The sequence below is a fragment of the Petaurus breviceps genome, unplaced genomic scaffold, assembly GCF_028583685.1.
Source record: "Petaurus breviceps papuanus isolate PSGF00001 unplaced genomic scaffold, PetGlider_PUasm1.0 100, whole genome shotgun sequence".
NCBI lineage: Eukaryota > Metazoa > Chordata > Mammalia > Diprotodontia > Petauridae > Petaurus > Petaurus breviceps.
In genome coordinates, this window is record NW_027185573.1 from 6116980 (window position 1) to 6143791 (window position 26812).

The following is a 26812-nucleotide window of genomic DNA, read 5'->3' on the forward strand; positions in this document are numbered from 1 at the left end:
AAGAGGATCATGACATCAGGGAAATGATGATATAACTTGCAGTTGACTTTGATTTGAGGGAGGGAGGGAGGGCTGTGCAAGGTCACCAGCTTGACTTTCTCCTCCAGAGCTATCTGGGCCCAGTGTCCAGATATTCATCAGGATGACTGGAGATGGCCAGGATGAAATGGGGGACCCTGGCCCTTTTAGTCTAAGGTCTCTTTTTAGGTAATCAGTAATCACTGAGAGTGAGGTTAACACCCACTCAAAGGCCTCTTTAATAAGTGAGTTAAGAGATGGTCCATCACTCAAATCAAAGTCAACTGCAAGTTACGTCATCATTTCCCTGATGTCATGGTCCTCTTCAAAAATGAAGGACAAAAAACTTGTAAGTAGACTAAGTTGCCTGAATGGGGACCCAGCCAGTTGGGTAACTCAGCTCATCCTCATTCTCTCCCTCTCCTTCTCCTCTCCAAAGAAAGGTATATTTTGATGGCCAGAACTGCCCAGTTAACTTGGGGTATACTGGCTAGATTTCTTTCTTTTCTTTTCTTTTCTTCTTTCTCTCTCTCTCTGTTTCTTCTTACACAAAACCTTAAACCCAGTTCACTCTGAAACTCATAGAATGGACCACAATACTTCCCTGCCCAAACTATTTGGGGCCCTCCTGGCTTAAAGTGAATGTCAATGTTGTAACACTTTCTCTTTGGAACAGCAACCCTAAGGGTCTCTCCCTCCTAGTTTGATTTTTTTTCCTTTTTTATCCTAATTAAAGGGGCTATCCCTTGACTCACTTCTTTAAAAGGCCTATTCAATGAATGGGTATTGCCTCACCCTAAGTGAGTACCTAAAAAGGCCTTAGCCTAAAAAAGGCCAAGATCCCCCATTGCATCCTGGGCCATTTCCAGTTGTCTTGATGAACGAACATCTGGCCACTGGACTCAGATAGCTCTGGAGGAGAAAGTGAGGCTGGTGACCTTGCACAGCCCTCCCTCCCTCAAATCAAAGTCAATTACAAGTTGTGTTATCATTTCCCTGATGTCATAGTCCTCTTCGAAAATGAAGGACAAACACACAACTCCCAGGCCTGGAATGCTCTGCCCCCTTACCTTAGACTCTTACTTTACTTGGCTTCCTTTAAGACTCAGTTAAAACCCCACCTTCTGTAGGAAGCATTTCCTGGTCCTCCCAAGCTTTTAATAACTTCCCCTTCCAGATACCCACATTTACTCTGTATCTATCTTGTTTGTACCTAGTTATGTACATGCTGTCTCCCCAGCAAGCTTCTTGAGGACAGAGACTCCCTCCTCCCTCCATCCCATCCCATCCCCAACCTTTTGGTTTGTATCCTCAGCCCTTAGTGCTGTACCTGGCATATAATAAGCACTTAAGAAATGATTGCTGACCAGTTATCCCTCCCAGGACTGTGTCATCTGCAAATTTGGTAAGTATACCATCCATGCCTTTATCCAAGTTAATGATAAAAATATTAAACCATATAGGGCCAAGCTGGGATTTTCCTCGATGGGTGAGGCCCTGCCATGTTGATCTTGAACCAATACCGTGTTTCCCCGATAATAAGACACTGTCTTATAATTTATTTTGGAAAGAAAAACACCAGAGGGCTTATTTTCAGGGGAGGGCTTATGTTGTCCTGCCTCAGCTCTCCTCCGCAGCACTGCTCTCAATGGCGCCAGCAAGCAAATCACTGGGGAAGAACAGGATGACAGCGCTCACTGCTGCAGCTCTGATTGGATGCAGCTCGGAGTGCGGCGTGCGTTTCACCGGGGGGGGGAGGGGGACGGTGCATACAGAGGGTACCGTAATGTAGCGTGTAGCGCAGGGGATCACCTTCACTACAGTAGCAATCTCAATAGGGCTTATTTTCGGGGGAGGGCTTATTTTAGAGGAATCTTACACAGTAAGGGGAGGGCTTATTTTCGGGTTAGGTCTTATTATCGGGGAAACACGGGTAGCAAGTACTTTAAATCCAGTCATATAACCAGTTGTTGATTCATTGGGCACAAAAATAAAATATTCCAGGGTGTATTCAACTTTCTTTAATTATGAAACAAAGGGTTTTACCTTATTAAAAAAAATTAATACTCATTAGTTGGAGAAGTGTCTAAGGGCATTACACTAAGTTTACTTTGTTATATGTGAAGTTAACATCATGATAAAAGGGTTTTCTTCCTTGCTAAAGTGTATTTTCAGTTACCAGTGATCTGACAAGTAGTATTTTGGAGGACCTGACCACTAAAATCACACTAAGCACACTCTGCTTGGTCTAGAAATAACTATGGAACAGATGCCTTTTCTTCTTTCAAGGGATTCTTCCTTGTTAAAAAAAACAATTGCAGGGGGCAGCTAGGTGCCACAGTGGATAAAGGACCAGTCCTGGAGTCAGGAGGACCTGATTTCAAATCCAGCCTGGGTCTTGACACTTAACTAGCTGTGTGACCCTGGGCAAGTCATTTTACCCCACTGCCTCATCAAAAAAAAAAGTAATTTCAGGCATCACTCATCAGGTAGAATGAGAGAAGGGGATGTATTTTGGGGCTGATTACTTTCCATTTGAATATATATTATATATATATATATATATACACACACATGAATGTATCTATACACACATATATAAAGTACATGTGTTCATAATATACATATATTTATTTACATATTGCCTCCTCCTTTAGAATTTGAACTCTTTTAGGGCAGGGTCTGTACTTGTCTTTTGTAACTCCAGTCCCACACTCATAGGCTTTGGGAGTCTCACTACACATGAGGGCTTGCCACATTTTGTATCTGCAGCACTCAGCACAGTGCCTGGCACAGAGTAAGCTCTCAATAAATGCTTGTAGAATGAATGACTCATCCCTGAAACTGAACTAGGCCTACTTGGCTGACTCTGAAGGTAACTAGAATAAAACTTTCTTCTGAACAAAAAGGTTTCTCGTTAAAAAGTAATTTCAGGTATTACACACTGTTGAGGAAGTACTAATTGGGACGTAAAGTAGGCCTATTTTGCTAGCTCTGAAGTTCACTGGACCATCCAGCTTTTTCCTTGTCAAAAAAGAAATTCAATCACCATTCATCAGGTGGGAAATCTCTGGAGGGCACCCAATCCTCAAGGCACACCAGGCCCCTGACACCAATCATAAGAACAAAAGACTTCCTATTTGGACCCAAATGCTGACTTTTTTTCCTTTTTACAAAGGAAATTCAATAACCACCCATGAGCTGAGGAAGCAGCCCATCACTGAAATGAACATGAGATCTACTCAGCTGTCCAGAATCACCCAGTGTTAGAGCTGGCTTATCTAGAGGAGAGACAGGTAAGTTTTAGTTTGAATCCTGCCTCAGATTCTTACTAGCTGCGTGAGTGACACAGGGCAAGTTGCCTTCCCTCTCTATTCCTCAGTTTCCTCATCTGTCAAATAAACAAACACATTTTTAAAGTAAGAGGATTAGAAGACCTCAAAGGTTCCTTTCCAGCCATGAATCTATGATCCTAGAGATCAAGCTCTTTGATTTTGGAGGAAGAAACAGAGCCAGGGAAGCATCAAAGACCCTTGCCTGATGTCACTCCAGTGGCAGAGCAAGGGTTCTAATACTGGTCCTCTGATCTTAATCCTTTGGTTCTTTCCTTTAATAACAACAGGGAGCATTTCTATAGTGTTTCAAGAGCTGAACAGACTTCTGGCACTGGATCCTCACCATGATTACTGCTGTTTTATAGTCTTACCTGTAAATGACTCCAGAGCCCACTAAATCTGTAAGAGGGATTGAGGGGAAGACAGAGGATGAGGAATGTGGGGAAAGCTGAGAGGAGGAGAGCAGGGAGGGAAGAAGGAGAGGAAAAGCAAGGGAAAAGGGAGAAGGCAAGGAAGGGGAAAGAGGGGTTGGGAGAAAGGGGAGGAAAAGAGAGAGAAGGAAAAAGAAGGGGAAGTAAAGATGGGGAGAGGAAGAGGGAGGAGAGAGGGGCAAGGGAAAGGGAGGAAGAAAGGGTGGGGAGGGGAAGGGGAGAAGAGGAGAGGAAAAGGAGGAGACTGGGGCAAGGGGAAGGAGAGAGGGGGAGGGGAGAGGGAGGGTGAGAAGAAGAGGGAAAGGAGGGGAGAGGGAGGAAAAAGAGAAGAGGGGGAGGGGGTAAGGGAGAGGAGGGAGAAAGGAAGCGGGAGAGAAGAGGAGGAAGAGAAAGGGAAGGGGAAGGGAGGGAGGGGAGGGAAGGTCACACTTTCCCACTCCTCATTCTAAACCTGCCCAGCAGGCCTAGCTCCCGGCCCTCATTTGCACCGGGCATTTCGGTCACCTCCTTCATTTTTTCCAGGCCTATGGCATGCACTTTTCAGTCAGGATTTACGGAGCCTCAACCTTCTCCTCTTAACAAGGCCTGTCTGGTGCCGGCCTCGATGTACTTCCTCAGACCCACCACTTCCCCGGCCCTAAGGTTCCGAGCCAGAGCCAGAAACCTCTACCTTACCTGAAGGTGAGCTACTCCTTGCCTAATCGAGGACCGAGGCTCTCTGACTCCCCTCAGGCCCGGCCACCTGGCCCCTCCTTAGGCCTTTGAGCGAGAGCGCGAGACGACGGGCCCCGGCCAATCCTGAAACAGCACGAGCGCTAGTGGGCGGGGCCTTCGGATAGGCTATCTCACACCTGGGTTATGTCCATCCGCTCCGGGGAGAAAAAGAGATCCTAGCGCTATCCTCTCCTGTCCGCCCAAATGGGGCGAGGTCCTGAAGAATGGTGCCCAGATTGTGTGTGGGAGGATGTCTTGGAATTTTACAAAGAGAAGAAGAGGGGAGAATAGCCCTGCGTAGGGATCCTGGAGAGTGGGAGGTGGCGGAGTGATCAAAATGATCGCCAGCAGGTGCTATCATTTCAGGGCTCTAAAGAGGCAAGTGTCGCCTTTTTTTTTTCCCCGGTCGGCCTTGAGTGGAGTAGAGAAGGGTGGCGCCCTGGAAGGAAGAGGAGGAGGAGGAGAAGTAGTGAGTAGTTTTGCAGAGGGAGGTCTTCTTGCAACCTCCTCTTCTTTACCATTTTAAGCTTGCCCCCAAGGGGCTGGTAGGCTGCACCTTTCCCCCAGTCAGTGGCACTGGTGGGCTCGGCGTCCTCGGGAGGCTCTTCCTTCGTGGATGGGGCTGGCAGGAGAGCCTCCCCCACCCTGGGAATCGACCCTCTAGCCCCGGATGAGAATAATGAAGGTCCCTAGGGTCCCCCACTCTGGAGAGCCCCATACCCTTGTCATAGAAGGGGCTGATGGGAGACTCCCCCCTCCCCCAAGTCTCCCACGAGGCTAATGGAGGATCCTTCCATCTGTTTATATAGCTTTCCCTAATTTTCAGGATGCTCTTGTGTTACTGTCTCTACCTTATTTCATTTGAGCCTTAGACTCTCTAAGTGCTATTGCCGTTATTGTAGCCATTTTACAGATGCAGAAACTGAGCCTTAGGTTAAGTAACATACCCACGGTAAGTGTACATCTTGCAGATTTCAGACCGGGCTCTTCCTGACCACCGCATTCTCACTCACAACAACATACTGAAACCCAAAGAGCTCAGGATTGGAGGATAGAAGATCAAGCCAAATTTGGTGTTTCTACTAAATACTTGTGTGACTGACTGCATGGCAGGAATAGAGTGCTAGATCAGAATTCAGAGGATTCTAATTAAAATCTAATGATCGTGGGCAAGCTACTTAACCCTAAACCTTTCTGGGTGTTGGTTCCCTTATCTGTAAAAGAAGTTTAAATTAGATGACTTTTAAGATAATTTCTAGATCTTATTGTCTCTTCATAAAACCCAGTGCTGGTCAATTACAAATAATGGTAAATCAGGTTTTCCAGCCTGAATTTTCTTTCAGGATGAAGGAGAAACGGTCGTGATTATTTTTCATTTCTTGTGCCCCAGGTGTTCAAACTAATGGGAAAAAAGAATCCTTGTTAAAATTTTGAATTCTACAATGATTTCTCTATAAAGTAGTGACATTAAACACAGAATTGAAATAAATACATTCAAGATTCCAGTTGCAACTTTAAACCTAATTGGTAAAATTTTTTTCTTCATTATGGTAAGCTACCTATGGTAATTGCAATGCCTTGTCCCAAGTGAAAAGGACAAGTTGTGTTTGTTTGCTAAATAAATGTTCTTCAAAAGTTCATTTTGAAAGTTTAATCAAAATAAGAGAAAATCAAAGAAGTATTGAGGAAAAATAAAGTTTAGTGTATTGCTCATTTCTAGAGTAAAAAAAAAAATGAGTGGTCGAGCCAGGAAAAACAGAAGAAGGCAATCAAGGGAAACCCAGAGTGGTGCACCTGTTGAGGTGAGTGCTCTCATTCCTGTAAATTTGGACATATTGAGAACCATTCATCCATAGTCTCCTGCTGGGCACATTGGGGGAATTAAGTATCCTTACATATTGAGGATAAATGGGATTAAGTTGTTGAATATTCTAGATGACCCTCTATCAATAATTGGAAGTCCTGCTCCTCTCCCTCCAACTAGCAGCCCTCCCCCTCCAACTAGCAACCCTCCCCTCCTCAGCCTCTCCCCAAAGGATCCTAAAAGGCTAATGCAATTCACTATCTGCCCAGTGACTCCTTTCTAAGTTATTTGGTAACATGATGCATGTTTCCTTATTTCCCTAGTTTGTAGACAGGAGAGAATTCCGATGGTAGCTTGTAGTATTTTTCTCTTCTGAAAAATATTTAAATGAGGAACAACTGAACAGAAGTCCTTTGGTGTACAAATAATCTTAATTTCCCTTTTTAAAAAATTCCTCCTGCTTATATTTCTCCTCTTCCTATTCTGGGGACTGTTTATGTTCGTTATTTTAAATATCATTTCTTGACTATGTAATTGAGTCTTCTACTGGCATTTGAGATTTAATGATACTTTTCATTGCTAAAAAGTAAATAAATAAACTTCAGGGTCAGCAACCTGGTAATGGGAGCTCTAGGTATCAACAACGGCAGTGGCAGGGGCAGCAGGCACCAGACCCAGCTCCAGAACCAGTTCCAGCGCCAGCTCTAACATCAGTTCCAGTTCTAGAAGCGGCTCAGGCACCAGCACCAACTCAGGCACAAGGTGGGGCAGAAATATCGGCTCAGCCACCAGCCACAGCTAGGGCAGCAACTTACTCAGAAGTATTAGCTCGATCAACAGGACGGGCTCGGACACCAGCCTGGGCTCGGGGACCTATGCCCATAGCATCACCACCGACTGTAGCACCAGTCCAGGCACCAGCAGCACAAGCATCTATACCAGCAAGTGAGTTTGTTAGGCATGAAGAACCAAGAGGGGCAGAAGGAGGAGCTGAAGAGGGAGCATCCACATTTGCAGGTAATATTGTGGGAACAAGATTTAAAAAATTACTTATGAGACTTTTTTTGTTTTCTTTCTCTTTTTAAAAATTTTATTTTTAACATTCACTTAAAAAAATTTTGAGGTTCAAATTCTTTCCTTTCCCCCCACTCCTCCCCCACCTATTAAGAAGACAAGAAATGTGATGTCAGTTATACATGTGAGATCATGCAAAACATTTCCATATAAGCCATGTTACAAAAAAAGCAAGAAAAATAAAGTGAAAAAAATATACTTCAATCTGCTTTCAGACTCCACCACTTCTTCACCTGGAAGTGGATAGCATTTTTTGGAATAATTTCTTCGGAATAGTCTTGGATCATTATATTGATCAGAATAGCTAAGTCATTTACTGTTGATCATTGTGCAGTTTTGCTGTTATTGTGTAGAGTGTCCTGGTTCTGCTCACTTCACTTTGCATCAGTTTATGTACTTCCAGGTTTTTCTGAAATCATCCTGCTTATCATTTCTTATAGTATAATTGTTACCATATACCACAACTTGTTCACCCATTACCCAATTGATGAACATCCCCTCAATTTCCAATTCTTTGCATCACAAAAAGGGCTGCCATAAGTATTTTTGTACATATAGATCCTTTTTCTTTTCCTTTCATCTCTTTGGGATACAGACGTGGTACTGTGTACAGTGATATTGTATGCACAGTTTTATAACCCTTTGGCCATAGTTCCAAATCAATTTCCAGAATGACTGGATCACTTCACAATTCTGCCAACAGTGTATTACAGTGTCCCAATTTTTTCACATCCTCTCCAACATTTGTCATTTTCCTTTTCTGTCATATTAGCCAATCTGATAGATGTGAGAATTGTACCTCAGAGCTGTTTCAATTGACATTTCTCTAATCAGTAGTGATTTAGAGCATTTTTTCCATGATTATAGATAATTTTAATTTCTTTATCTGAAAACTGGCTGTTCATATCCTTTCACCACTTATCAATTGGGGAATGACCTGAGGCCTTTATCAGAGACACTTGTTGTAAATTGGTTTCCTGGTTTTCCTTCTCATCTCTGTTGCATTGTTTTGTTTTTTTTTTTTGAACAATGCAATCAAAATTATCCATTTTACTTCCTATAATCCTTTTTCTTGTTTCGTCATAAATTCTCCCCATATCTCTATATCTGACATGCAAAATTTTCCATGCTTCCCTAATTTGCTTTTTACATCAACCTTTATGTCTAAATCATGTACCTATTTTGAATTTGTCTTGGAATATGGTGTGAGACATTGGTCTATACCTAATTTCTGCTAACCCGCTTTGTAGGTTTCACAGTGACTTTTTTCAGATAATGAGTTCTTGTACCAAAGATTTGGGTCTTGGGGTTTATCAAGCACTACATTACTATGATCATACCTGTGTATGTATTACATACCTAATCTATTCCACTGATCCACCATTCTATTTCTTAACCAGTACAGATTGCTTTGTACTACAGTTTGGGATCTGGTATGGCTAGACAAACTTTTTTCACACTTTATTTCATTAATTTCCTTTGATATTCTCAACCTTTGGTTTTTCTAGATGAATTTTTTGTTATTTTTTTCTAGCTGTGTAAAATAATTTTTGGTAGTTTGATTGGTATGGCACTGAAAAAATAAATAATTTAGGTAGAATTGCCATTTTTATCATATTGGCTTGGCCTCCCCATGAGAAATTTCTCTACTTTTTTAGATCTGTTTTTATTTTTGTCAAAAGTGTTTTGCAATTGTCTTCATAAAGTTCCTGGGTTTGTCTTGGTAGGTAGACTCTCAAGTATTTTATATTGTCTACAGTTATTTTAAATGGAATTTCTCTTTCTATCTCTTGCTATTGGGTTTTGTTGGTAGTATATAGAAATGCTGATGATTTACAATGGTTTATTTTATATCCTGCAACTTTGCTAAAGTTGCTTATTTTTTCAACTATTTTAGTTGATCCTCTAGGAGTCTCTAAGTACACCATCATATCATCTGCAAAGAGTGATAGTTTCATTTCCTCATTACCTCTTCTAATGTCAACACTTTCTTTTTCTTGTCTCATTGCCAAAGCTAGCTTTTCTGTTACAATATTGGATGTTTGTTTCCTTTTTGAAGAAGAAAACCCTGTCTGTCATCCATGCCCAATGATCTTCCTCTCTAGGTTTTTTGTGTCCCCATTTTCTCCTGTTTCAATCATCACTTACTTTGTATGTACTCACTATGTGCTAGGCAGTTTACTAGACTCAGGGATACAAGCCCAAAGAATGAAACAATCCCTACTTGCAGTGAGCTTATATTCTTTTTTTTTAAGCAATTGGGGTTAAGCAGCATGCTCAAGGCTACACAGCCAGTGTTTTTGTGTGGGTGTGAAGTATCTAAGGCAGGAACCGATCCTGGGTCCTCCCAACTTCGGGGCCGGCACTCTTACTCACTGATGAGACAACAAATGCATATAAACATATGTATGTATATATGTATATGTATATATATACACACACATATATATATAAATATAAAATGTAAAATGGATAAATATAAATATGTGCCAAGAACTTAAGTAAAAGTTAGTTTGGGAATGAGGGCACTAGCAATTTGAAGGATTGGGAAAGGCTTCATACTGAAGATGGGGCTTGAGCTACATCTTAAAGGGAGAGAGGGAGTAGTGTATTCCAGGCATGAGGGATGCCTAAGGCAAAGGCCAGGAGGCAAGAGATTAAATATCTTGTATGTGAATAGCAAAAAGAAGGCCAGTTTAGCTAAATCAAAGTGTATGGGGTGGTAAGTAAAGCCCATGGAGGTTGGAAAGATAGATTGGTGTCAGGTTATATAGGGCTATAAAAGCTCAATAGAGTTCATGTTTTTAACCCAAGATTATGCTTGTACATACCTGACTGTTCCTCCTAAGTCTGGTTTCCTAGATCCGTGTGCCTTCTTAAATGTGTGGGTATACCCTAGGGATCTGCCCTGGGCCATCTTTTCTCTCTTTGTACTCTCTTGGTGATCTCATAAGCTCCCATGGCTTTGACTATCCTCTATATGCAGATGCTTCCCGATTCTCCATATCCAACTCATATCTTTCCTGTGGGGTGTCTAGCCTCATATCACCAACTATATGCTAGGTATTTCCACTTTTTTATCTTCTTGGTATCTCAAACTCAACATGTCCAAAGCAGAACTTACTGGCTTCTACCTTAAACCTACCCCATTCTATAAATTCACTCGTCTTGAAGGAACTAACCAATTTCCCAGATTCAAAACCAAGGAATCTTCTTAGACTTCTTTACATGCTCATCTAATTTCACTGCTAGGTTCTATTGAATTTCTTAGCTGTTTCATTCACTTTATTCATATAGCTACCACCCTACTTCAGACCTTTATGGTCTCTCACTTGAACTATAGCAGCCTCCTACTTTACCTGCTTCTGTCCATTATTCTCTCCTAGCCCATCATCTACATAATTGCCAAATTCACATTCCTGAAGCGTGAGTATGTCTGTATCACTTCCCTGTTCAAGAAACCTGTGAATCTTTATGAATGCCAAGATAAAAAAAGCATGTTCTCCTCTGCATTTCAAGCCCTTCACAGTCTGGTACTAGCCTATGTCAATTTTGTGTTACTTTCCATTATGTCCCCTGGTGTACAGCCAGACTACGCTACTTCCTATTACCCATATCTTCCATTCCATTCTGGACGTAGAGCTTTTGCACAAGCTGTGGTCTCTTCAAAGCTTAGCTCAAGTTCTATGTCTTACAAAACGTCTTTTTTATTTCCTCACCCCCATATGAATTCATATATATTTTGTATTCATTTATCTGTGTACAAGTTGTTTTCACCCAGCAGAATATAAATTCCTTTATTAAGGCAATGACTATTTCATTTGTCTTTTAACCTCAATACTTAGTACATTGCCTTGCACACAGACATCTGTTGAATTGGGGGAAAATTTTACTTAAAAGATAAAGCATGGTAACAAGTATAAGAGAAACCTGAGCTTATTCAAACTGGTGATTTTAAAATTGCCATTTCTAGGCTAAAACTTGTTTGGTTTCCTTTAAATCACTGCTTCTGAAGGTATAACACCAGTAGAATCATGGATGGGAATGAGTTATCTTTATTAAATCTATCCTAATTATACCACCCAAATATGTCTTCCTCTTATATCGTATTAGAGTTTTCTATTGTAATATTTCTTGATACCTGAATTTCTTCTGAGTTGTGGTCAGCTTGAAAGCAGCAAAACTTCTTAGTGATTCAAAATTCCTGGAGGAGAGAGTGAGATTGATAACTTTGCCAGGTTGTGCCTCACTTAAATCCAATCACAAGCAAGACAAGACATCTCCTTCATGATCATTGGTCCTTTTAGAGAACAAACAACAAGGTTGAGGTAGCCATTTAGATAAGACTGCAGTTGGTTTTTATTTGAGGGCAACAAATAGTCGTTACAACACTGAATGAGACCTTTTCTGCTTTATATAATTTGTTATATTTTATTTATTTTTATTTTTCACTATTAGGCCAGCAGGGTTTGGGGAATTTCTACACAGCTAGTCCATCAAGATGTCTTGAAATAAGTGTGATTCCTATTTTTCCCTCATAGGTATCATAGGGCAGGAAAACCAAGGGAATAATGAGGGGAAACAGTGATTGGCTAGGCTGTGGACTACAGTAGGGGGGAATAAGAAGGCTGATAAGCTAAGATATCACTATATTGTCAAGGGCATTTTGAATGTCAGACAGAAGAGTTTCAGTTTTATTTGGCCAGCAATAGGAACCAAAGAAGAATCTACCTAGAGGAGTGATAATACTAGATTGATGAATTAGAAAGATTAATATATTCTTAGAGCAGAATTGGAAGTTGAATAAAGGTTGAGAGACATTTAAGAGGCCATTGTAATAGTTCAGACCTGTGATAATGAAGCTTTGATCCACAGTGGGGAAGTCAGCAATACAAAAGAAGGAGCAGATGCTAGAGATCTTAAAATATAAAAAACATAGAAGTAATGATTGATTTTAACTTGAATATGACTGAGAAAGGAGAATCAAAGAGGTCTTATGCATTGGACGTTATACCATGGAAGAATAATGAAGGCAGAAAAGGAAGAAAGATTTTGGGGAGGGAGGGGAATGGGGAAAAACGTATACATTTTGCTCAAGTTCCATTTGAAGTGACAATAGCCTATCAGGTAGTGATAGACTATAAACAGTTGAAGATTTTGGTCCCAACCTCAGAAGCAGTCTCTAGAGAATTGTTTTGGAGTCACCTGCACAAAAGTGGTATTTGAAGATCTTAAGTGAATCTTAAAGGTATCATGGCATAATGGATAAAGCAGTGGAGTCAGGGAGATAGGAGTCTGAATCATGTGTACTAACTATGTCACCTTGGGAAAGTCACTTAACCTCCCTGAGCTTCAGCACCCTCCCTCCCCACCACCACCACCCTAAAGAAGGCTACAATTAGGCATCGAGATATATATCGATAAACATACACATATGTAAGACTGTACTATGCTTATTTCCTATCTGTTTCTTTGAGAGTGGATTGCATTCTCCTTCATAAGTCCAAAATTTTTTTTCCATGTTTTCCTAATCAATGAGCTCATCATTTCCTACACCACAACAGTACTCCAAACCAGTCACATCCTATCTGAGAGATTTTCTATTAAAGTTTTTTTCCCCTAATTTTCTATATTCTTCCTATTCTTGGCTACATGGGTTTTATTTTTACAAGAAAATTTTAATTTAAAATAAAAATTATTCTTTTTATGCTTCAATAATGCTCTCATCTTACAATATAGTTTAAGGTCTGATACTACTGAATCTACTTCCTTTACATCTTTTTTTTCCTGGTTTCTTTAAAGTCTCTGGCCTTTCATTCTTCCGAATGAACTTTATTATAATTTTTTTAACTCAGTAAAATAATTTTTTATAGATTTAGTTGGGATGACATTGAATAAATAGATTAGTTAGGTAAAACTCACTTATAAAATTATGTTGGCTTTACTCATGAACAATAAATATTACTTCAATTATTTAGATGAGTTTATTTGTTTAAAATATATTTATGTTCATATAGTTTCTGTGTCCATTTTGACAGGTATATGCTTAGGTATTTTATACTATCTAGTATTTTAAATGGTCTAAAGCCATATTGAATAATATTGCTGACACATAGTGGTTTCTCTGCTTTCTTCACGTTTGATTAAAATCTATTTTAACTTTAACTTTGTCTGAGATCATGACTACTATATCCCTTTTTTCACATACTAAATTCTACCCCAGTCCTTTATTTTATCTTTGCTTTATTTCTCATTTTTGTTTCCTGAAAGCAACATGTTGTTGAATTCAGATTTTTAATCTGCTATCCGTTTGTTTTATGGGTAAATTTGCCCCATTCACATTCTAACCTACAAATGCTCGTGCATTTTCCTTCTTCCTGTTTTTCCTCAGTCTTTCTTATCCTACTTTTCCTATCCCTCCTCACTCCTCTACTCTGCTTCTACCCAATACCTTGACCTTCTATTCCTTAACCTACCCACTCCTGTAAGAGTCCCTCCATTACCCTCTTCCACAATATCCCCTTGCCCTCATTTCTTTCTGAATCTAGAAGATTTTTATACATTCTAGATATATGTGTAACAACCTCTTTAGCCCATTCCCAATGAGAGTAAAGTCCCCGTACCACTTGCCCTCTCCACTACTAGCTTCTTCTGTATTAATTTTTACTTTTATGCCTCATTTGTATGAGATAATTACTCCTTTTTATGTTTCCCTACACAGTTTTATTTTTTTAGAATCACTTCATCATACTCGGCTCAGCTCATTTTTTTCTTTCAAACTACCCAAATAATGATGACAGTCATAAGAGCACTGCCAATATTTTCACATATGTGAAGTAACAATTTGTCTTTATTGAGTCCCTTATAATTGGTCTTTAATGTTTATCTCATATCTTTCCTGGATGCTATGTGTTGAATTTTCCCTTAAATTTTGAGGTTTTTGTTACAAAAACCTGAAAGTGTTTGAGTTTGTTAAATGTCCGTTTTTTGTTTTTTGTTTTTCCATTCAGGATTATACTTAACTTTGCTGGGTAAATCACGCTCGATTGTGACCCCAGTTCTTTTACTCTATGTAAGATCATATTCTGAGACCTATGGTCCTTCAACACAATAGCTGTTAGGTCTTGTGCAATTATTATTGTAGCTCCATGATATTTAAATTGTGGGTTTTTTCTTGTTGCTTCCAATATTTTCTCCCTAACCTGTGGGCTTTGAAACTTGGCTATGATATTCCTGTAAGTTTTCCTCCTGGGATCTCTTTCAGGTGGTGAATGGTGGATTTTTACTATTTCTACTTTGTCTTCTTGTTCTAGAACTTCAGGGCAATTTTCCTTCATAATTTCTTGTAATATTGTATCAATATTTTTTTGTAATCATAATTTTCAGGTAGTCCAACAATTCTTATATTATTTCTTGTTGATTTGTTCTGTAGACTGGCTTTTTTTTCTAATGAGATGTTTCACTTTCTCTTCTTTTTTTTTATTCTTTTGATTTTGTTTTATGATTTCATTTTGTCTTAGACATCATTAGCTTCCCCTTCCCCAATTCTAGTTTTCAAGGAATTATTTTCTTCCTGAAGTTTTTGATTCTCTATTTTCAGCTAGCCGACTTTCTTTTCATAATTTTCTTGGATTGCTCTTATTTTTTTCCTAATTTTCCCTCATTCTCTCTCATTTGATTTTTCAAGTCCTTTTTAAGTTCTTCCAAGAAATCTTTTTGTGCTTGGGACCATTTGGTGTCTCTCATTGAAAAAGGGGTGTTTCTTTTTTTAGCTCCATTTTCTTCCAATGAATATGAACCCAAATTTTCTCTATCCCCATAGTAACTATCTGGAAGGTCCCTCAGTCTTCTCCTGCTTAGCCCTCAGACTCCCACGCTGTCTGGGACAGGAAAATTTCTAGGGCTGAGGCTTCTTCTCAAACTAGCTGCCCCCGGCACTTGTTTGTTGCTTCTGCAGAGTCACTTGGAGGTATTTGCACTTTACTCAGGCCAAACCTCTGCCTCTGGAGGTCAGGTCCTTCCTGAGGTCTTTACAAATTGTCTCAGGAAGATAGCTACTCTCTCCCCCCCCCCCCATTTATTTCTATTGCTCTGAGGCAATGTTCAGTCTTTTTTTCTGGAGAAAACTTGAAGAGTTGAAAATTCTCTGGCCTACTCTGCCATCTTTCCAGAATCTTCTCCTTTTCCTCTGCTCTTGAATTCTTACCTTCCTGTTGTTTCGTGTGCCTTGCCAACCTTAAGTGCTAGATAACTTATGCCACTCACGCTATGAGGAATGGGGCCAGAGAAGTGGTTCTCAAACTTTTTGATCTGAGAACCTCTTTAAATCCTTAAAAAGGAGACTGGAGGGAGGTAGCTCAGTGGATAGAGTGCCAGACCTGGAGTCAGGAGGACCTGAATTCAAATTTGGCCTCAGATTCTTGCTAGCTATGTGACTCTGGGCAAGTCACTTAACCCTATTGACCTCAGTTTCCTCATCTGTAAAATGAGCTAGAGAAGGAAATGGCAAAACCATTCTAGTATCTTTGCCAAGAAAACCCCCAAATGGGGTTACAGAGAGTCAGAAGCAACTGGGAAATGACTCAACAACAACTTTCCTCACTGTAGACCCAGTGATTTATCTACTGTAGCTGCCTTAGATATATAAGCTACAATGCTTGTAGTTAGTCTCAATTGTGGAATTTTTTTTTTCTTTTTGGAGGGGGGAAGGCAGGGCAATTGGGATTAAGTGACTTGCCCAAGGTCACACAGCTAGTACGGGTTAAATGTCTGAGGTCAGATTTGAGCTCGGGTCCTCCTGACTCCACGGTCTTACTTAACTCCTTCTGTCCACTCTACTATCCTTCTACTCAGCCTCATGAATTACTATGACTAGAGAATTATTTACCAAGATCTCTATCAAATTTTGTCTCTCCCATTACAACATAAGCTCCTTGAGGGCAGGGACTTTCTTTGCTTTTTATTTGTATCCCCAGCTATTAGTACAGTGCCTGACACACAGTAAGCACTTAATAAATGTGTATTGTTTGATTTGCTGATTACTTGATTTCACTGATTTCCTTTAATAACACTTAGGGGTTGTTTCTTTTTATTCAGATAATATAAGAATGGATAGAAAGCTTAAAGTGCCATAAGAACTCATGCTATAATGATTCAGGTTTACGTCTTAGCAAATTTTTAACTTTATTTTTCACAAACAGAAGACAGTAAAGTCTCAGCTGAATTGAAGGAACCGTCACAGAGGAAGAGACGATCTAACAGATGGAATTTTCATGACGTTGGTGTGAATACTCGGCAAAAACTACATCATTTCATAGAGTGCAAAAGAGGTATGTCAGTTTTTGAGAAGTCCAGTATTAACTCTTTTCTCTAGTGTTCAGCATCTACCAAGGTAACAAGTATACCTTGAGAAGGATAGGTTAAACTTGGTATGATGGCAGAATCCAGGCCTCTTACTTTGTGTACTCCTTTTTTTCCCCTTTCTAGTTGAGTTTTATCAGAGGTAGTGTTGTCTAGTTGATAGAGAACTGACCTTGAAGCCAACAGACTTGGGTTCAAGACCTGCTATGTAATGTCTGTGTGACCCTCAGCAAGACACTTAACCCCTCAGGACCCTTGACAACTAACTGTAAGACTTAAAAGTGCTGGGAAGATTCCCTGCCTGAATATTTAAAGGAGGGAGTTCCCCCATCTAGGAGTGAGTATCTCTATGTCAGTTAAATCATAGGTCCAGCATCTAAAACTGTCTACCCAGTTTTATTGTTTAACATGAGAAGGTCTTGGAAGATTTGGGCCATTCTTTTGTCCTTCCCCACATTTGTCCTATGGGAACAGAATTCCCCCTGTTTCTTTTTAAACATGAAGCCCACAAGACTCAAGCATTATGATTAGCTCTGAAGGAATATCTCTTTTCTCTGGATCTCAGCTGCACCAAATCTCACCCTTTAAATGGATTGTTTCATTTTTAGAAAACTTTGCTTAGAAAGGTTTTTCTTCTAGAGGGATTTGACTTTTTTAGGAGGATTAATTTGTAAGAGTGTGCTTCTGGTTTTTTTGTTTGTTTGGTTGGTTTTATAAGATAAAGTAATATTTTCAATTGGTGTTACCACTTTGAGATTTTGATTTTGTTTTTGCTTTAGTGATTGGCTTTGATAGTGAACTTATCTTTTTTTAAATTAAATTTTATGTTCATTTTTAGTTTACAACATTCATTTTTACAAGATTTTGAGTTGCAAATTTTCTTCCTGTTTTTTCCCTACCTGCCACCCCAAAACAATGATCCCATTATATACCCCCTCCCCTAGTCTGCTTTCTTCTATATCTTACCCCATCCCCCCTCCAACTTTCCAGTAGGGCAAGATGGATCTCCATACCCCATTGCCTATATATCTTATTTCTCAGTTGCATGTAAAATAATAATGATAATAAACTTTTTAAACATTTGATTTTAAAACTTTTAGTTCCTCCCTCATCATCCACCCTTACTGGGAAGATAAGTAATTCAATATAGGTAGTACATGTGTAGCTATGCAAAACATTTCCATAGTGGATATATTGTGAAAGACTGACTATATTTCCCTCCATTCTACCTGCCCCCATTTGTTCTATTCTCTGCTTTGACCCTGTCCCTTTTTAAAGGTATGTGCTTCTAACTACCTTTCCCCCCAACTTTCCTTCCCCTCCATCATGCCCCCTCTCATCCCCCTCCCCCCTACTCTCCTATAGGGCAAGATGCCCTATTTAATGTGTATGTCATTCTCTCCCTAAGCCAAATTCAATGAGAGTAAGGTTGACCCATTCCCTTTTGTCTTCCTGTTCTTCCCCTTCATGGTAACAGTTTTCCCTTGCCTCTTCTACATGAGATAATTTACCCCATTCTGTGTCTCCCCATCTTATCTCATTATATTCCTCTCTTACCTCTCAATTTCACCTTTTAAATATCATCCCTTACTATTCAATTGGTCCTGTGCCTCTGTCTATGTATACCTGTACACATATATACATACTCACATATGTATTCATACGCCCATATACCCTCTTATATAAAAATATTATGTATATATACATATATGTATACAATACATATATATGTATACACACACATATATATGTACACATTTATATTCTCTTCAACTATCCTCATACTGAAAGAAGTTTCATAAATTACAATTATTGGTTTTTTTCATGTAGGCATGTAAATGGTTCAGCTTTGGTAAATTCCTTATGATTTCTTTTCCCTGTTTACCTTCTCATGCTTCTCTTGCTTCTTGTATCTGAATGTCAGATTTTCTATTCAACTCTGTTTTTTTCATCAAGAATGCTTGAACGTCCTCTATTTCATTGAATGACCATATTTTCCCCTGAAACATTATACTCAGTTTTGCTTGGGTAGGTGATTCTCGGTTTTAATCCCAGCTCCTTTGACCTCCAGAATATCATATTTCAAGCCCTTCAGTACCTTAATGTAGAAGTGTTATCCTGATTGTGTTTCCACAATATTCATATTGTTTCTTCTTGGCTGCTTGTAATATTTTCTCCTTGACCTGGGAACTCTGGAATTTGGCTATAATATTCCTAGGAGTTTTCTTTTCGGGATCTTTTTCAAGAGGTTATTGACAAATTATTTCCATTTCTGTTTTGCCCTGTGGTTCTAAAATATCAGGACAATTTTCCTTAAGAATTTATTGAAGGATGATTTCTGGGTTCTTTTTTTGATCATGGCTTTCAGGTAGTCCAATAATTTTAAAATAATCTCTCCTGGGTCTATTTTCCAGGTTACTGGTTTTTTTCCAATGAGATATTTCACATTGCCTTCTATTTTTTCATTTATTTGGATCTGTTTGATAGTATCTTGATTTCTCATAAAGTCATTAGCTTCCATTTGCTCCAGTCTAATTCTGGAGGAATGATTCTTCTCATTGAGCTTTTGAGATTCTTTTTCCATCTGGCAAATTCAGCTTTTTAAGGCATTCTTCTTCTCATTGGCTTTTTTAGCCTCTTTTGCCATTTGAGTTACTCTATTTTTTAAGGTGTTATTTTTTTCAGTCAGGTTGTTGACTCTTTTTTCATAATTTTATTGCATCCTTCTCTTTTCTCTTCCCAATTTTTCCTCCACTTCTCTTATTGGTTTTCAAAATCCTTCTTAAGCTCTTCTATGGCCTGTAACCAGTCCATATTTTTTTTTCAAAGCTTTTGGTTCAGGAGTTCTGTCTTTGTTGTCTTCCTTCTGTTCCATGCTTTGATCCTTTTTGTCCCCAAAAAAGGAGTCCAAAATCAGATTGCTGTCCTTGCTTTGCTTGTTCATTTTGCCACTCAATTACTTGACTTTTGAGCTCTTTGCCACAGTAGAACTCCGCTTCCAGGGAGGAGAGTTTTGTCCCAAATTGCTTGGGTGTTTGCAGCTGCTGGAGCTGTTAGTTGGGTGCCCTCTCTGCAGCCCCCACAAGCTCTGGCTCATTGGTCACATACCCCAAGACAGCGATCCAGGTGATCCAGATTCAGGCAGGTTGAGGCAAGAGTGATTACTCGTCGTCCCCCCCCCTCCTGCAAATGGTTGCAGGTCCCCCTATGATCTACAGGCCAGGAGCTCTCAAGCAGCCACTTGGAGGTGGCCTTGGCACCTCTGCCACTTCTCACTCTGGGGGCTAAGGCCAGACCATACTCTGTCCCCCTCCATTCCAACAGAGTTCTTCACTGACCTTTTATTTTGTCTTTGGTATTTATGGGTTGATATTTCTGGAAACTGCCACAGCTGCTGGTGATCCTCTCTCCTAAGGTCTGCTCCAGCCAATGCTGGTTGGGGCCACCCTGGGGCTAAAACCAAGGCCTTACACAGGGCTGGCCTTGCCTTCCAGCATGCTGCAGTGAACCCTTCCTGTCTGCTTTCCAGGCTGCCTTCAGGGGGAGGTTTGTTATCTCTGTCACTTTGTGGGTTCTGTAGCTCTGAAGTTTGTTTGGAGTCATATTTTATAGGTATTTGAGGTGGTTGTGGGGGGAGCTCATGGAGTTTTCCTGCTTCTACACTGCCATCTTGGCTCCACCCCCCACCCCCGCCTAGTGAACTTATCTTAACCAGAAACATCACTTTCCAGGCATTAACAAATCATGCTGCTATACTTTTGTGTGGGATAAAAGAGTTCAAAGTCTGAGTCTGAGATCAGAAAAGGTCTGTATTCTTCCTCATGAGAAAAAACTTTGCCCCTGTCACTCAAATGGCATCTGCCAGGGAGAGAGTAACAGATAGAAGCAAGTCCATGCTTATATAACCTTCTAATACAGAAACCCAATGCCCCAACTGGCCTTTGCTCTCATTGGTGGGGAGGCGGACCCACAACCTAAGCATGGGAATCTATCTCAGAGACAAAGGACATGGAAACATGTGGGTGTCCAATGGAAGGCCAGGAAGACAGTTTTGTCCTTGTTTGGCATATCTTGTGCTGAGGTGGCACTGGGGAGGGTCTCCATTGCTCTAAGATCCAGATTCCTATAAGGTCAGGTGACTTCTAAACTTAGGCTTAGTGGATGCTGAAGCCACTCTAGATTTGATTTTTCAGAATGGAGAAACTTCGCTGCAAATTATCCTTCACCCTTCTGTTCGTGTCCTCACCTCCCACCCCTATTTCCTATCCCCACAGCTTTTGATCTTCTCCCATTGGAACATAAGCTTCTTGAGGCAAAGACTGTCCAGCTTGTTAGTGTTTATTTAATCAATCAGTGCTTCACACAGTACCTGGCACATAGTATACATTTAAGAAATGCTTTATCATTCATTCATTCATCCATTCATTGTTACACAGCTGTTCTCGTACCCTAAGGTAGGTCTGAGGGCTTCTCTGTTGTCAGACTGTTAGCTGAGAAGCTGTCCCCTGCCCTTTTGTGAAAGATACTGCCTGTTTAGATACTACATTAAAAATGTGTGCCAGGGGATAACAAGCCAATTTGTGATTTCACAACTGATTCAACCTAGGTCATTAGGTAGTTCTTAGAAATCTTATGCAGACCTGAGCTTTTCATAAGTCTTTTGATATTACTAGATTAGACCTTTGACTAGGTTCATTTACTAAAGGAATACTTTTGTATCCACTCAAATGCCTTTTAAATTAGTGTCCCAAAGAGTCAGGTCTCTCTCTAAGAACTTCACTGTATTGTATGACTTTGCCTTTAGTCTTGGGAAAATGTCCAGTTAGATTATAACATTAGAAATGATGGGGAAGAATAAGTAGGCATGATGTTTCACAGGCTGTCAAATCTGGCTCAATCTTTCAGGTACTTTAGGGACAGTAGTCCACTTGAAGACAAACCATTTCCGGCTGACATCTCGTCCCCAGTGGGCACTGTACCAGTACCATGTTAACTTCAACCCACAGATGGATTCCAGAAGACTCCGTTCAGTTTTACTTGACGTGCACAAACAGCTCCTAGGACAACATTATTCTTTTGATGGGGCAATATTATTTTTGTGCCATAGACTTCAAAACAAGGTGAAATAATTTTTGATTGGTACTACAGCTTTAGGCTTTTAAAGAAAATGTGGTTCAGTCACTGCAATTGCCAGTTACAATAAAAATTAAATATAATATGAAGTAAGGGTATAGTCAGTTTTTAAGGTGTTCCCCCAAAGGTCTTGTAGCTGGTAGATCTTTGATTAAAAACTTTTCTTTGTCACCTTTTTTGGATCCTTAATAGCCTAACAGTGTACTTATCTTAATAAATGTTTGTTGATTGATTTAAATTCAAACACTGATATTAACATATGCAAATTGCAGCAAAGGCACCACATTAGTCTAGGCTATAATTCTCTATCACTTCCCAAATTGTCTGACTTGCACAGCAAATGTTATTCAGTAACTACTGTGGGCAAAGTCCTGTGATGGCAAGCCTAATTGAAGCCTGTAATTGTACTTTGAACAATTTTCCTCTGTATTTTGCTTTCAGAGATCTCATTTTAGGAGGATGGCCCTTATTTGCACTAATTAAGGTATAGTAGATAGCACCAGTCCTGGAATCAGGAAGACTCACCTTCCTGACTTCAAATCCTGCCTCAGACACTTACTAGCTGTGTGACCTTGGTCATTTAACCATCTTTGCCTTAGTTTCCTAATCCAAAGAAAGAAATGTCAGTTCACTCCAGTATCTTTGTCAAGAAAACCCTGAATGGGGTCACAGAGAGTGGGACATGACTAAAAAAATGACTCGACAGATAGTTTTTAGGTGTCAGACTTTTTTTCAGGAATGTCAGTAGTAAAGATTTTTCTATTTTTTAATACATAAGTAATTAAAAAAAACAGTCTGATTGAAAGTTAAAAACCATCTGACTTTGATTGGGAAGATCTGGGTTCAAATATGGTTCAGATACATCCTGGCTGTGTGACTATAAGCTTGTAGTACCCCAGGTTAACTAACCTTACTACCCTCTAAGTCACTAATTTCTTAGTGTCTCTAAGACTAAGTTAGAGAGAGGTGCTGATCTTGGAGAGAGGGAATTTCCTCTTTCTCCCTCTTCACTGCCCCAAAAGGTGTGTTTCTAAGGCAGGTTATAGTTTTGACACAGACACAGTCACTGAAATTCGGGTTCTTTGTTCTGATTTTGCTCTTTGCTGTGTCCCTTTCCCCCACATTCAAAGAAGAAGTATTTCTAAACCAGACGTCATCAGTTATTTCATTAAACATCTGCTTGAGGTGAATTTTAGAAAGCTCAACTGTGTAATTGGATATTCTTTCTCTTTAAGTTTCTGTTGCTGGGCTTAGCTACCTAGACTATCAGGTTTGCCCCAGGGTTGACTCTAAAATGCTTGTCTTGCGAATTGGGGCTACTTGTGGTAAATGGAGACTCATTTCTGGGAGCAGCTCAGAAAGTAACTGATTCTTAGTTTGTGTCGTTTGTCCATTTGGATCATCTATTAGGCATGCTTTGTTATTATTTTTTTTCAGGTTACTGAAGTGTATAGTCAGACACAGAGTGGAGAGAAAGTGAGGATAACTATCACTTTAACCAGTGAACTGCTACCTAATTCACCAACTTGCTTACACTTTTACAATGTTATTTTCAAAAGGTTTGTTGGACCCTTTTCACTTCCTTGAACTTAGAATGTTGTATGTGTAGGGGTGGTGAACATTAGTGAACCCAAATGCATCCCTGTAGCCCTTTGTGATTTTTGAAATCCAAGCATGTAGCGATGGTAAAGGATTACATATACAGTTTATTCTCCTTGAAGACTTCAGCTCCCTCCTTCCCTCAATAACTTCATGGGAAGGAAGATCACTCTGGAAGAAGATGCTTTTAGGTTTATTTAATAGAGACAAACTGTATTAGTTCCCATTTCTTGCTCTATAGACCCTGAGTCTAATTAGCAGCTTCATAGAATCAACATTAAAAGTATTGGGTAGATTTTTTTCTCTCTATAAGTAATTTAACTCAATTCAATAAGCATTAACTACTTCCTCTCTATAGAGGGCTATGCTATAGCTGGTAGAGAGACTAGTTTAGGTAAAACCAGCGTTCTGCCCTCTTGGACTTGGAGTCAGGAAGACCCGAGTTCAAATGTGGCCTCAAATGTGGCACTTATTTACCAGCTGTGTGACCCTGGGTATGTCACTTAACCTCTGTCTGACTTGGTTTCCTAACCATGAAATAGGAATAATAGTGATGGGAAGGGGAGAAGAGAAAAGCATTTATTAAATGCTTGCTAGGTGCCAGGCACTGTGCTAAGTGCTTTACAAATATTATCTCTTTTGATCATCACAACAGCCCTGCAAGCTAGGTGCTATTATTATCACCATTTTAATAGTACCTACTGCTCAGGATTGTTGTGAGGCTCAAATGAAATGATATTTGTGAAGCACTTTCCAGATATATAAATACTAACTGGTTCTGGAACTTCTTTTGAGAGGGGGATGTAATAGACATCTCAAAAGCTAGCATTCTAATAACTAAGGTTATATTAAGGTTTGCATAGAACTTTAGATATGATAGTAACAATAATAATAGCTAGCATTTCTATAGCACTTTAAGGTTTGCAAAGCACTTTACAAATATCTCGTTTTAATCATTTAACATTACAAATATCTCATTTTCTTCTTGGGCATAAAGTAGAACAAACAAACATAAATAAATAAATAACGAAATTTTTGTGTCTTTTTAACTTTTAGACTTTTGAATACCATGAAGCTTGTACAAATTGGTCGCAATTTTTATGACATTTACAATGGGGCAGAAGACATGAGAGATCTGGGGTTTGTATAATAAGAATGGACATTTATATATAGCATTTGATACAATAGAACACTTCATATTTTCTAAGCAAAAAAGGAGCTTATAACCCTTCAAATTATGGTGGTTGTTTTATAAGTGTTATAGTTACTGTTAGATTAAATGGTGCACTGTCAATTGGGGATAGATTGGGCTCTCAGTTTTCTAAAAATATATAATTATTATAGGAAACTTTGAGTTTTTTTTCTTTCAGGAGACAGTGTTTAGTATCTATTCATGGCAAAGTTAACTTTTAATCACACTTTTTTTTATTATTACTTATGTATTAGAGAACAGTAGAGAAATCTTTACTACAAACATTCCTGGAAAAAAAAAAGATGACACCTAAAAATGTCTTAGAAATAGATATAGTTGTATTAGTAAAACATTGAATCTTTTTCTTTCTTATTTTAATTTATTGCTTTTAGTTAAAAAATTCATTGATCTCAGATCTTTCACTTCCTTTAACTTCTATTTGTCATAGAACTGAGAATTTATCTCTTTTATTATGATCAAAACAGATATGGATGAATGAGAATTATAAACTAGAAGATAATAGAATATTATATTTATTCAGAATTTATTGTTGTATATATTGTGAGATATTAGTCTAATAAGTATTTTTTTCAACAAACTACCATCTAATTTTCTGAACAGATTTTTGCTAAATAATGAATTCCCTGCTTTGATCTTGGGTTTATTAAACACCTGATTTATTATAGACCTTTTTCTAGCTTTAGATTATTTAATCTATTACATTGAAATACTTGCTTTTTTCATCTAATACTAGATGCTGTTAATAATTATAGTTTTATGTTAATTATAAATTATGTACTATATATAATGCTATAATGAAATCTGGCAATATGTGTATATACTCCTCCTTTTTCCCCTAATTTCTCTTACTATTTTTGTCAGTTTTATCTTTCATAGGATTTTTATTGCTTCATCTTCTCCTATGAAGTATATCCTAATGGTATTTTAAAAGATATCTTAAATAGTCAGTAAACTTTACTAAGCACCTGCTATATTTCAGGGACTGTATGAAGCACTAGAGAGGCAAAAAAAAACCAGCCCCTGCCTTTAAGGGACTCACAATTTAATTGGAGAAACAAGTAAACAAATGTGTACAAACACACTATGTATGGAATCAATAGGAAGTAAAGGAGAAGGAAAGCACTAGAATTAAAAGGGGGTAGGAAAAATTCCCCATAGAAGATGGGATTTTGTTTGGCATTTAAAGGAATCTAGGGAAGTCAGTAGGCAGAGAAAAGACAGGCGGGCATTCTAGACCTGGAGGGTAGCCAATGAAAAGGCCAGGAGCCAAGAGATAGAGTAATTTGTTCATGGAACAGCCAGGAGGTCAATGTCACTGGGCTGAAGAGTGCAAATAAGGGAGTAAAGTGTAAAAAGACGAGAAAGGGTCAAGAGGGGGCCAGGTTATAAAGGGCTTTGAATGCCACACAAAGGATTCTGTATTTGATCCAGGAGGCAATAGGGAACCTCTGAAGTTTATTGACTAGGGGGATGACATATCACTTTGCTGGCTGAATGGAGGATGGCCTGGAATGTTGAGAAACTCACGGCAGGTAGAGCTACCAGCAGTTATTGCAATTGTCTAGGCATGAGATGATGAGGGTCTGTACTAGAGGGGTGGCAGTGTCAGGGGAGAGGATGTATTCAAGACATGCAGAGGTGAAGTTGATAGACCTTAAGAACAGCTTGGGTTAGTGAGGAATCCAGGATGATTTCTAGGTTGTGAACCTTAGGAACAGGGAAAATGTTATCTTCTAGAGTAATAGGGGAGGTAGGAGGTGGGGTGGGTTTCAGGGAAAAGAAAATGAGTTTGGTTTCAGACATATTCAGTTTAAGTTGTCTACTGGATGTCCGTTTCCAGATGTCTGAAAGTCAATTGGAGATACAAGATTGTAGGTTAGCAGAAGAGAGTAGGTCAGGAAAGGTAGATTTGAGAATGGACAGCATAGAGAAGATAATTAAATCCATGGGGGTTGATGAGATCACCAAGTGAAATAGTACAGAGGAATAAGAGGAGAGGGCCTAGGATGGAGTCCTGTGGGATATCTGTGGTTAGAGGTTATGATTTAGATGAGGATCCAGCAAAGGAGACAGAGGAGTGGTTAAATAGGTAGGAGGAGAACCAGGAGAGAGTGGTGTCCTGAAAACAGAG

The 26812-nt window shown here is 39.3% G+C and overlaps 1 protein-coding gene across 1 annotated transcript in view; it reads left to right on the forward strand.

Moving 5' to 3' along the window:
* The first annotated feature begins 6231 nt into the window (after window positions 1-6231).
* LOC138153801 (piwi-like protein 1) overlaps window positions 6232-26812 on the forward strand; it is a 64173-nt gene continuing 43592 nt past the window's right edge. Inside the window, exons 1-6 of the mRNA XM_069078540.1 lie at window positions 6232-6300; window positions 6908-7319; window positions 16577-16705; window positions 21642-21856; window positions 23307-23428; window positions 24525-24608. Of these exons, the coding sequence (XP_068934641.1) occupies window positions 6232-6300; window positions 6908-7319; window positions 16577-16705; window positions 21642-21856; window positions 23307-23428; window positions 24525-24608 (1031 nt within the window). The remainder of the gene's footprint in view (window positions 6301-6907; window positions 7320-16576; window positions 16706-21641; window positions 21857-23306; window positions 23429-24524; window positions 24609-26812) is intronic.